Genomic DNA, 12933 nt, shown 5'->3' with positions numbered 1-12933 from the left:
GCTCGTGTCCTCCTCTAGGGTTGAACGAAGGTGTGCCACAAGTTCATCCCAATGCTCCAATAGTGATAGTACACTGAGTGGACTATCTGTGGCCTCTTTTGATGTGAGCCAGTTGCTTAACTTTTCTCCAAGGTTGTCTTTCCATTTAATTCTAGAGAGGACTTTGTGTCGTTCCTCCCCCGTTGATTCACCCAAAGGGAGTTGCAGAGGCGAGTACTTGGAGACTAATTGCAGGATTGCTTTCAAAGGTCTATGGTCACTTTCTGCCCGGTCATCTACTTCAAAGGTACTGATTAAAGATAAGAGTACGCTTGTGAAGATGTATTCAATAGACGATACATATGTTCCTGAATGTAGGAAGGATCAGCTCAGAGGATCAAGTCCCCACAAAATGTTTTCCCGTCGTTTCAGCTTTCATATTTTTGTATTTGCAACTTCAAATGTTGATGCTGTTTTCATTAAAAAAGAATGGAAAAGGAAAAATGTTTCTTTCTTCCTTAATTTCTTTTTTCAAAAGCCAGACCTACAGACTTTTGCATTGATTTTTCCGCTTGATTCACAGTATTGTAGGTAGTCTGAATGATGGTGCCCTCAGTGCAGTTATTTGATGCCTGCCATTCAAGCTTCTATCATTCTTATGTCTCTGACTGAATTGTTAAAGTCTTTATTTTACTCAATTTCCAACCACTGGAAAGCAAGTGCTCCTTCTGAACAGTGGTTGCAGCTAACACTTCGAAGTTTATCTTTTTGATACCAAGGTCCCCTGGGGTGATACTGTTCTGGCCAACTCTTAGATACCTTGGTTTTCTGAGCCCGGAATTTTTGGGTCCACAAACTCTGAATAATTCCCAATAATTCTGTGTCCCTTGAGACCATGCCTAACCGTTAGTGCAGAGCTGCATCCCCCAACCTCCGACCTCCATAGGCAGGATGAGGAGAGCAGCAAACAATCTGACCTCACCTGTTTAGCCCTTCACACGCCCAACTGTACCTGCACTACAGGTCAGAAATTAGCCTCCACACACATTTACCACCTGGTCCAAGCGGGTGTTAACGTGTGCAGACACGGGCTGTTATTTCCTGTTAGGGGAAAAACAGGCAGAATTTAACTTGATGTTCAAGGGTCAAAAGACCTCATAATGGCCTGGTATAGATGGCGGGACATCAGCTGAAATCAAAGGTTCCGCCCCTCCGTTATCCATTCATCTTTATCCGAAGGGCTTGTCATGAGGCCCTAAACAGTGTGGTTAGATAAATCTCTCTGGCTTACTTCAGTAAATATATAACAGCCATCCCCGATTTCTAACTCTATCAGGACATAATTCCTCACTCTTGCAAATACTTTTGAAACCTTTCCTGCTCACCACCTCTCCTACTACCTCCTTGCTGCCAACTGTTATGTTCAAGGGGAACACCCCCCTGCTCACGGAGAGGGTGGTCTAGGCTGTGACCCGGAAGAGGTTAAAGAAATAAATGGGGGCTGGACCGGATGATCCGGGTCAGTGCACCTAAGCGCAACTAAGGTGTAGGTGTGTGTTTCTTTATCTCCCCGATCCCGGAGTGTATGCTGCCCGCCTACCGTACCCGCTGTACTTACTAGTTCTGCAACGAATGTAACAACTGGCGACGAGGGTTTTTTTTTTTCAATAACTCCCGACCCACGAAGGCTGAGTTCCTCGCTGCCTGCTTCCCCGGAGCCCGTTGTGTTCCCGAGCGCCGGAGCGCTGCCTGACCCGCTCTGGTGGCGGCTGCCACACGGAGCGCTGCTCCTCGCACGTGCGTGCGTCTACGCGGCCTGCACCTGCCGCCTCCCTGCTTTCTCCCGGCTCCCGGTGCTCTCTTCATCCAGGGCCCGCATCGGGACCGATGTCGTCACGGTGACGAGGCACGCGCACGTGCCTGGCTTCGTGCATAAAGCGCGTGTGGGAGCGCTCTCTTCGGCCGGCCTGCTGCCTGGCTGCTTTCCTCGCAGGAGACTGAGTCCCGGGGGTGCTGCACAGAAGGACGCCACCTACAGCCTGCTCTTCCCGGTTAGTTCCTGTGTGTGTGCCCTGTGCAGTGGCCTGCTGACCGTGGTGGAGGCATCGGTGTGACTTATGGGCTGCTGGGAGAAGGCGGGGTGTTCATGACCGCTGAGTCTAGCCCAGGGGGCCTATCCTGACGCCTCTGATTGCCACGTGGGGCGCGCCCTCCTACGCTGGACGCCCGGACCCTGAGGCCTGGCTGCTGAGTGCCTGTAGGCCGCAATTTCACCGCTGCCTGCGCCGGAGGTGAGGGGTTTTGGTTTTCTTGACTGCGTCCACCCCTGGAGCACATACTCTGTCGCGTCCAGGTCCGCCTGCGCCTGCTGCATCGGACCTCCCGCCCAGCCGGCGTGAAGATGACGACGGTGCCCCCGATTGAAGCGTTCATAGTGGACGGCCCGCCGTCCGCCCAGGTGGCTAAGTGGAAAGAGTGGCTGGAGCGCCTGGAGAACTATTATGCCGCAGTCGGCCTAAAGCCCGAACGACATCGGCCCATGCTACTGCATCTGGGTGGTTCTGCCATTTACCGACTGGCCAAATCCGTGGTGGAAGCCGGCCCTCCCCACACCTATGCTACGCTCAAGGCAGCTCTGACCGCGCATTTTGAACCCCTAGCAAATCCAGATTACGAACGTTTTCTCCTACGACAAGCTAGGCAACAACCGGAGGAATCCGTTGACACCTTCTATGCTCGGTTGAAGGAGCTGGCAAGCACCTGTACCCTACCGGACACAGATGACGAGCTGCGGGCGCAGTTCATCCAGGGCTGTTCGTCCGTTAAGTTGAGAGAAAGGGTCCTTGAAACGCCCGGAATCTCCATGGCCGACATTCTCACCATGGGCCGGTCTAAGGAGTTGTCCAAAGTGCGCGCCGCACATATGGAGACGGCCCTTCAACGTCAAGTGAAGACGGAGCCAGTGAACGCGGTGGTGGCGACCACCTCGAAGAAAGCACCCACAAAGAAATCGGAACACAGCAAACCACCACCCTCGTCTCGTTCCTGCTACATGTGTGGAGGACCGTACCCACACCAAGGTCCATGCCCTGCACAAGGAAAAAGGTGTTCAGCGTGTCGTCGTCTGAACCATCTAGCCAAAGTGTGCCGCTCGGCGGGACGTCAGCGGCAACAAAGTCGGCAGATCAATGCGGTGGAGGCCCCTCAACAGGAGGCTGAGGAAGATGATATGGACGACGATGAGGACGAAGGCACGGTCCATGTAATTCACGCCCTGCAACCTGATGGATGTCCGAGACGGAGGGCCCCAAAGTGTAACGTCAAGATTGCAGGACATCTGACGCCGGTGCTGATTGACACAGGTGCGTCCATAAACATAATGGCCCAGTCCATGCTGAGATCCTTCCCGATACAGCCCGTCCTAAAGCCAACGTCCATACAGGTGTTTGCTTATGGCTCCGGCACACCACTCACTGTGCTAGGCGTCTTCACCACCGACATCGCCCATGAGGCTAACTCCGTTCGCACAAAAGTGTACGTCACCAAGGAGGGTGCGGGAATGCTGCTGGGCTGTCGTACGGCGGAACATTTGCAACTGGTGGTGTTTGCATTCGCTGTGCACCTGGAGGATGTTGAGTCACTGGTGGACGAGTTTCGAGACCTGTTTGACGGAATCGGATGCTTAAAGAACCACCTGGTACGGCTGCACATAGACCAATCAGTGCAACCAGTTGCTCTCAAGCATCGGAGAGTAGCGTTTCATCTGCGGCCGAAGGTCGAGGAGGAACTAAGAAAATTGGAGGCCGCTGACATCATTGAGAGAGTGGAAGGACCGACACCATGGGTCTCCCCCATTGTGATAGCCCGAAAACCGAAGCAACCAGGTGAAGTCAGAATATGCGTGGACATGCGTTTGCCGAATCATGCCATCAAGCGGGAACGCCATCTGATACCCACGGTCGACGACATTGTGGCGGAGGTCAGCGGATCACACTGGTTCTCGAAGATGGACCTTCGGGCGGGCTACCATCAACTCCTGCTGGATCCCGAGTCAAGGGCCATAACCACTTTCTCCACCCATGTGGGCCTGCGCCGCTACAAGCGCCTCAGCTTTGGGGTGTCCAGCGCGGCGGAAGTGTTTCAGGACACCATCAGAGGTGTATTGGCTGGCCTCAGTGGGGTCATAAACGTCAGTGATGACATTCTAGTACATGCACCGACTCTGGAGGAACACATGAACCGTCTACGATGCGTTTTCCGGAGGCTCCAGGACAGTGGCCTTACGTTGCATCGCGAAAAGTGCGAATTCCTAAAAAAAGAAATAGCGTTTTTTGGATATCACTTCTCACAACAAGGAGTGTCGCCCGACCCCGCAAAAGTCCGTGACATCCAGACGGCGCCTGCCCCGACCACAGTCACCGGAGTGAGAAGCTTCCTGGGCATGGTCACCTACTGTGGTCGATTCATCCGGAACCTCACGAACCTAACGGCGCCCCTACGGGACCTCACGAAGAACGCCGCCACATGGGAATGGGGTCCCATTCAAGAGAAGGCTTTTCAGGACACCAAACACGCCTTGTCCGCCGAAACCACCTTAGCGTATTTTGACCCCACCCGGGAGTCTGAACTGTCGGTGGATGCCAGTCCCATTGGTTTGGGTGCCGTATTGTCCCAGAAGCAACTGGACGGTGAGTGGGCCCCGGTAGCCTACGCGAGCCGGGCTCTGACGGAAACAGAGCAAAGATACTCACACATCGAAAAAGAGGCGATTGCGATACATTGGGGGTGTCGCCACTTCCACCTCTATCTATATGGACAGCCATTCACGGTTCACACTGACCACAAACCGCTGATTCCTCTCTTCATGGGCGTGTCGTCGAAACCACCTCCAAGAATTGAAAAGTGGATCCTGCAGCTGCAAGAATATCAATTCAAAGTAATCTACCGCCCCGGGACACAAAACCCGGCGGACTTCCTATCCAGACATGCCCGGCCGGTTACCCGAGAAGAGGAGTCTGAAGCACAGGAGACGGAGGAGTACGTCAGGCTGGTGGTAGAACGCTCTCGGCCTCTGCCCATCAGGCTCGAGGACATCCTGGAGGCGACCAAACGGGATGACTGCTGGGCGATGGTGATATCAGCGATTGGATCAGGAAGGTGGCATTCCCTGCTGGAGAACCTGACACACCGCACAGATGATGCACAAGTGGCGTTAAAAGCTCTTCACAACGTCCGGTCCGAATTGGCCGTGTCTCCCGAGGGATGTCTGATGAGAGGTACGCGTCTGGTTATCCCCAGGTCACTACAGCAGCGAGTGGTGGACTTAGCTCACATCGCGCACCAAGGGGTGGTCAAGACAAAATCACGTCTGAGGAGCAAGGTGTGGTTCCCGGACTTGGACAGTGTGGTGGAGAGGACTGTCCGGTCCTGTGCGCTCTGCCAAGCGGTGGGCCCCGCTGATCCGCCGGCCCCAATCCTGACGGAAGACATACCTCCTCACCCGTGGAACCGGGTGAGTGCCGACTTTGGGAGCCTACCGGATGGCCGACACATGCTTGTCGTCATTGATGATTTTTCAAAATATCCCGAGGTTGAGATACTGGACTCCATTACTGCGAGCAACACCATACCTCGGTTCTAGAAAATCATGGCCAGCCATGGGCTAATCAAGGAGCTACGCACAGACAATGGTCCGCCATTCGCCAGCCACGAGTTCTCTGAATACCTCCGATCAAGAGGTGTCCGACATGTGAAGATCACACCCCGGTGGCCACAGGCTAATGGTGAGGCTGAGCGCTTCATGCGCACCCTAAACAAAGTACTCCGGATAGCAATGTCTCGAGAACAGAACATGGAGTGTGCCCTGTACAATTTCGTGAAAGAATACAGACTCACACCTCACTCAACCACCATGGCCAGCCCTGGGTCTTTGTGTAATCAACGGGTGCTGAATGATGTGTTTCCTCAGTTGACACCATCCTCGCCTGCATATCGTCAAGTATCCGAACGCCTCCGACAGAGGCGGGCCAAGAATGACCGAATGTCCCAGAGGCGCCATGCCAGAAGCAGAGCGTTGGTGGCCGGTGACTTGGTGCTGGTGAAGAATCGACATCCACGAGGGAAGTTCTCCCTTCCGTTTGAACCTGAGCCCTGGGTGATCCAGACAGTCAAGGGCACGATGGTCACTGCCCAGAGGGGTCGCGAGACAGTCACCAGGAACATCTCCCAGTTCAAAAAGTACCAGTGTCCGGCACAACCAAGGGAGGTGGTGCCAGAGTCTGAGGATGGCGAACCGACGGGTGACGTCTTCGACGAGGAGAGTGTCTCACCTGGGTCAGCCCCCCCAATGCCTGGGGCAGCTGTGGAACATTCGCCAGGGGCAGTTGGAGCTGAAGGCAGTAGAGATGGGAGCGAAGGTCGAGGTGGACACAGATATCATCTCCGAGCCAATCCAGCGGTGTCGTCTCGACTGAAAGGTTTTGTGATGGACTGAGGAAAAGAAATGCAGTGTTTTCTTTTCTCTCTCTCTCTCTCTCTCTCTCTCTCTCTCTCTCTCTCTCTCTCTCTCTCTCTCTCTCTCTCTCTCTCTCTCTCTCTCTCTCTCTCTCTCTCTCTCTCTCTCTCTCTCTCTCTCTCTCTCTCTCTCTCTCTTCTGTACTGGAAGGTTTCTCCAACCGGTGTTGTGTTGTTTTTGTTTTGCCATGATAAAGGAGGAATGTTATGTTCAAGGGGAACACCCCCCTGCTCACGGAGAGGGTGGTCTAGGCTGTGACCCGGAAGAGGTTAAAGAAATAAATGGGGGCTGGACCGGATGATCCGGGTCAGTGCACCTAAGCGCAACTAAGGTGTAGGTGTGTGTTTCTTTATCTCCCCGATCCCGGAGTGTATGCTGCCCGCCTACCGTACCCGCTGTACTTACTAGTTCTGCAACGAATGTAACACCAACTAGACGCCTAAGGTTGGCTATGCACACAGCATTGGTTTTTTTGTCTGGTGAGAAGAAGACACATCTCTCTATTCCCAATGATCTGTCCTCTCCCCTCTTTACACCCTCTTTTCCTCACACCATATGTAACCATTCCTGTCTCCTCCACCATGTCCCAGTGATTTTAGAATGCTAGGTGGTTACACAACTTATTTTGACACATTGAGCTCAAGATATGGCCTGTGCAAAATTGCATTTAAACTTGCTTAGTTTGCATAATTTTACATTAATCACATTACACAAAACTTTGGAAAATATATGAGTGTGAGATTTAGCACATTTATTTTTGTGGGTGATTTGTTGGCACAGAAAATGTCTTACAAAGAGTGGTTTGTGCAGATAATGCTTCATGACATTCCCTTGCTGGCATCTTGAATGACTTTTAACCATTCAATATACTCACACGTTACATTTTTACTCGAGATAACCCAAGGTATATCTTGTGAAACAAAAAAATGACATATTTCAAATATCCACACTCATCATAGTAACTGGGTGACTAAATGATGCACATCACATTTGTTTCCAAAGGGTTTGAAATTTCTGCTACATGGATGGTAGAAATTGCAACATTTTTACAGGCCAAGGCTCTGACTTGGTTGTAATCTTTTCTGACAGACCCCTTCTGGGTAATGCAGTTATCCTCAGAGTTCCACAGGGTACTTCTCTGTCTCCAAACCTTTTCAACATATATGTTCAACCATTGGATAAGGAACTCGTGGCTAAAGGAAGTAAAATATACATGTATGCAGATGACTCACAGATATTAGTGCGACTGGACCCTCATTTTCTTCTCAGTCGGCTTTCCAAATGTAACACATTACATATGGAACTGGATGGGCTTGAACCGCCTAAAACTCAACATGGAAAAAACAGGAAGTGCTTGTCATTGACAATAAAGTTGATTTTTGGACAACTGTGTATCGGCTAAAGATACTGCTCCTAAAGATGTTGCTAAGAGGAGGGGAGTGATTGTCAATGGCAAACTCTCCATGAAGTCTCAAACCTCCTTTAGTAATATCAAAATGTATCTTCTTGCTAAGACAGACCAGGAAGCTAGTGCCCTATCTATCAGTGGATGCCATTAAATCTGTAGTTCTAGAAATAATTTGCTCTTGGCTCCACTATGCCAAATCTTTATATTTAGGCCTTATGGCAATGACTCTAAATCAGCTGAAAATTATTCAAAATACAGCAGTCTGTCTAATAACAAGGGCTTGAAGATCTCATGACCTTGTGTCAACAACTTTGGTGGCTGCCTGTTAAATTCAGAATCTCATGAAAGATCTTATGCATTGTTTTTTTTCATGGCCTAGGTCCCACCTGTATCACAAAGTGGATTATAAAATATGTGTCAATGCTCTTCCTCGGCACACCTTCTTGCTGTACCAACATATGTAAAATCTACCATGGAAGGCCACTGCCTTTTGGTAGGTGTGCCTGTGTTGTGGAATTCTCTTCCATTGTCGTTGAGACTGGAATCTGAACTTTTGTCTTTTAGAAGATCCTTAAAGGCCTGGCTTTTCAGGCAAGCAGTCTTTTGGTAACTGTACAGATATGTTGAGGAGCATCAAGAACCCATTGGTGTGTGTGCTATATCAGGTATCCATAACATAACATTTAGGTGGGCTGTTTGAATTACAACATACCCAAAATAAGAGGAATGCCATATTTATTTAAGTATTCTTGCTATACATGGTGTTCAATGTTTAATTTCTGCCTTTCTCACAGACTTTGTTGACCTATGATCTCCTCAAAAAGAAATATGTCAGGAAACAGACTGGCCTCTACATTGTCCCATGTCCAAAGCATGAGTACAGGATTCTTGACGGCTGCCTATTACTTGGCCTTTCAGAAAATAGGTAAGATAGTAAATTAGTTGCTAAGCACATCATATTTGTTTATCAGTAGCATTTGCAAGAACCTAGCTTGTCTCTTGTATAAAACTGGTAATGGTCTTCTGGGGAAACATGTAAAGGGGAGGGAGCTGGGGGGATGTGTGTTTGTGTTTCATCACTTTTTACATTTGTAAACCTTAAGGCCCTTATTGCTTGTGGCTATTTACATTGTGTAACAAGTGTTACCACACATCTGAATTATGATTTTGGCAAATTTTATTGCACCCGGCACAATACTAGGTGCGATAAAACCCAGATCCCCAGATGAGTTTCAGCAGCTCAAATGTGATGGTATTTAGAGGATAAAAATGACCGCTACATACTTGTATATTTTGGTGCAGAAGGCAACATAATATGCATCTTACAACATTTTAGAGGAAAAATGTGATATAAGTGTTATTTATTGCACCTGATAAATAACATACATAACGGTATCCTTGTTTAGCAGGTGCTACAAATATCAGTCCTATCACGGTCCACTCATATTAAAGGCCTAAAAAACATATTTTTGCAATAACTATCCCCTATTCGTTCCTGGTTAAAGAACGCCCCTCTATGTTGCAATATCCGGTTTTCGTAGTCTCAGAAGCAAGAATGGTTCATGTGACCTTACCCCTTGAATACACCTATAAAGGCTTCCTACGCTTAATTTTAAGCATTATTTGAGTTAGGTAATGTACTTTTTGTAGGTTATCCTTGTGGAAAAATGCCTAGGATACTTTTCGACTGTGCTGCATCCAGCATGGAGTATTTTTGCTTCCATTTATCTATGTGCCCAAAGGGAGCTATTTTTTAAATATCGCTATGACTGTTTAAATAGTAAATCGTCTTTCTTCAAGGCTTATGTTGAAGTAGGGAAAAGCTGCAATTTTAACAGTCCCATGGTTGGGCCCTCAATCTGAAAAGGTCACATCTGCAGTCCACGTAGCAACTATAAGTACATCAGATCCTGATGCAGAGAGATGTGCTAAGGTTATTTCATCAATAGAACAAATGCCTATCCAGAGTGATGCTGCATCAAGCAAAGAAAAAGGAATATAGCTGGTAATTCATTAAGGACTCCCTTGATTATTTGTCACTTGTTTCAATAGTCACACTTCATTGCAATCCCCCCAATAATTAGAATTTCTCTGGCAAGGTGGATGGATCCAGCACGCTTTCTGGAGGCCACATCCCTGTTTCGTTCCTCCACACTGATACGAATGACAAGTCACATTGTGGAGTCTGTTGGTGTGAGGACTATGAAGTCAGGAAGAAGCAAATCTGGAAGGAGCTGACAGACATGCATCAGGCTTTCCTAGTTTTACCTTTCTGTTGTCCAATTAGTTCGTTTTTGTCTTAATCAACAACCAGTCTGTCAGATCGAGTCTTTGGCATCTCTGGCCTCCCATCTGCTCTATAACTTTGGGCACTAAAGTTTAATTCACCCCATGTCTTCTTGGGATCTTCCTCAGGTGTTGCATGCCTCTTGGTCTCTCCCTGTGAGGCGTAGGAGGATATAGGGTTTAATTTACTATCAGCCACAATGTCTTTTTGGTAGTCAAGCATCCCACAGAAAGTAGGAAGAACTAGGCATTTTTATATGACATGACTCATATTTGAATGTTTTTTCTTACAGGATTTGTCCATGGTATGGATTTCTGACTTAAGGTGCCATATTCCTTTCAGTAAATCAGGACCTTGTCATAACTGTTCCTTTTCCTCACCAGTTTCTCCAGAGGAAGTATCTTTAGATTTTTTCCATAGTGCTTTTCCCATCTATCTGGCCCACACTGTAAATTGCAAGAAAGGGAATTCTATTGTTGTTACTTATGGCCCCAGAGGTTAGGTTAAGCAATGAATTGCTTTACAATCCTCTTCGGTTTCCTAGGAAAGGTTTACTAAACATTTAACAGTTACAAAGGATCTGCCACAAGTCAATAGTACTGATTCCGAGTCGTTGTAAGCAATGTTGGGAGAAGCATAGGAGATAGATCTGAAAACCCTGGATATACCAGATGAACTGAACCCCACCATTCCTGTCTATCTGACCGGGAAGAAATCAAGTTGGTGGTTTCAGCAGACCCAGTATTTACCTCTAAGAAATTCTATTCAGGGACTGAAATAGAAGCTGCAGATGTGGCGGGGCTGTACACATATTATTCATTAATAGGTCCTTCAGCAAGCTGCAATAAATACAGATTTATTGAAATGCGTTTAAACCACATAGAACCTGTGATGTGACTGTAGGGGAGGCTAGCGCATGCATTGTGGGTGCGTACTTATTTTGTTGGCATGGGGTGGTTGAGATTCTCTGACAGATTTGGTTGACTCTTAACACTCCTTTTCATTGAAGCCTACCTCATTAGAGGTAGAGTGTGATACAACCAGATCCCCTTTTAATCTAAAAAGGCCGTGTTTAGCTGTTTGGGCTCAGGGAATCCATAGTGTGGCCCCCAAAAAAGTTAGGGCTATGTGACAAGATAATATGATATGTGGCTCTTATTGTGGAAGTGGAACTGCAGAAGCCATAGTCTAATCCTGTACACAAGAAGAAGGGAGTTTTAGAAGCTGATGGTGTAGAAGGCCAGTCCTGCTGCTGTATACAGAGTTAACATTCTTACAGTAAACATATGGGAGGTAGCACTTTCACTGACAGTAAGAGGTAATCATGAAATGTATCGGGAATAGAAGGGTATATAGGGCACAAATATGATCATCCCAAAGTTCTGTATTGTAAACCTGTGCCTTTTGAAAAATTAGAGCAGGAGAAAGGACCTCTTTCATGCTGGGGAAAACTCTTGCATAGGGCTTCTGGCTCCCAACCCCTAGAACATTTGAGCTTCTGAAAAAAAGCTCAACCTTTTGGATTAAGTAACTAAATTAATACACACACATATGGACTTTTGCGGTACTAATATTCCTCTTCTGAATTAAATGCTCTCTATAAAAGATAGATAACATGGAAACATGGGCCAGGGGAGGCGCGGCCGGACCCGATAGGGGCCCGTGTCAAACGCATCCCGGAGACGGGAACCCCCACCAGCAAGCCTGCGAAAAGGAGGAGCACCGGATTGGTCGCCCCACCAAACTAGCCGCTAGCCATCCAATCCTAGAGAGAGGTGGTAAGCGGCCGGGAGGTTCAAAAGGGGTGTAGGTTCTCAGTTGGGCACATGAAACCCCCCAGTCTGAAGCGGAATACCTGGTGCTGGGATCCATCGCCAACGAGAAGAACTTGCCGAGGACGGAGGTGCGGTCACCGAGGACACATAGAGGTGTCGCCAGAAGGAGCAGCGAGGTGTGATCGAGAGCGGAGGCCTGGGCAGGTCGAGGGAAGCGGCGTGGACCCGGCTACAACCGGTGGGAACCGGTCATTGGCCCATCGATGACGAGGGCAGCTGCCTCTGAAATTTTCTGCACCTGGGTGTCGATTGCAGGCATTGAAGTGGAGACAACAACCGGGGCAGGAGCAGGGGAGCAGTCAGCTGCAGTGGGAGCGGAACAACCGTCCAGCCTCCCAAGGATTGGGGAAGTCTGCCGTTGGCTCGAGTCCCCGCTCACCAGGAGACCAGGAGAGAGGTGGGCGCCTCTTGCAGCAAGGCTTGAGCAATCGAGCTGAGGGAGCAGGTGTGAGCCTGCAAGCAAGCGAGAAGCGGGGGCACCGGGGAAGCGGGTACAAGCCGGAGAGGCCTCCATACTGTGCACTCAGTTGTATTGAATTTCTGAAAAGCGGACAATAGCGAGGTGTGGGTCAGGAGTGATTGGGGAGAAGTAAGGACTCCATACTGTGCACTCGCCCGTATTTACTTTCTGAAAGCCGACAATTGCGAGGCGAGGGGCATGATTGATTGGGGTGATTAGCTCGCAACCTTCAAAAATTATCGGTTATCGGAGAAAAGGAAGGAGTCCACAAACAGGCATCTGCTTTTGGACCACGTTGGGCACAAGAGTTAAGTAACGGCCCTGTCCCCCTTAAAGGAAAATAACACAGCCAGGAGGCCTGGCTGGGAGACGGGGGCATCAAGGGACAAGAAAATCCCAGCCCATTTTAAGGATGTACCTGGAGGCAGCAAGGCCCCCAAAAAAGATCTG

At 48.9% G+C, this 12933-nt stretch overlaps 1 protein-coding gene across 1 annotated transcript in view; it reads left to right on the top strand.

Moving 5' to 3' along the window:
• The window catches only part of LOC146862667 (uncharacterized), a 457539-nt gene that overhangs the window by 354372 nt on the left and 90234 nt on the right, over window positions 1-12933 (top strand). Inside the window, exon 27 of the mRNA XM_085641888.1 lies at window positions 8696-8826. Coding sequence (XP_085498014.1) covers window positions 8696-8826 — 131 coding nt within the window. The remainder of the gene's footprint in view (window positions 1-8695; window positions 8827-12933) is intronic.

This window comes from Triturus cristatus, chromosome 2_2, assembly GCF_964204655.1.
Source record: "Triturus cristatus chromosome 2_2, aTriCri1.1, whole genome shotgun sequence".
Lineage (NCBI taxonomy): Eukaryota > Metazoa > Chordata > Amphibia > Caudata > Salamandridae > Triturus > Triturus cristatus.
This window is presented reverse-complemented; position numbering and strand designations above follow the sequence as displayed.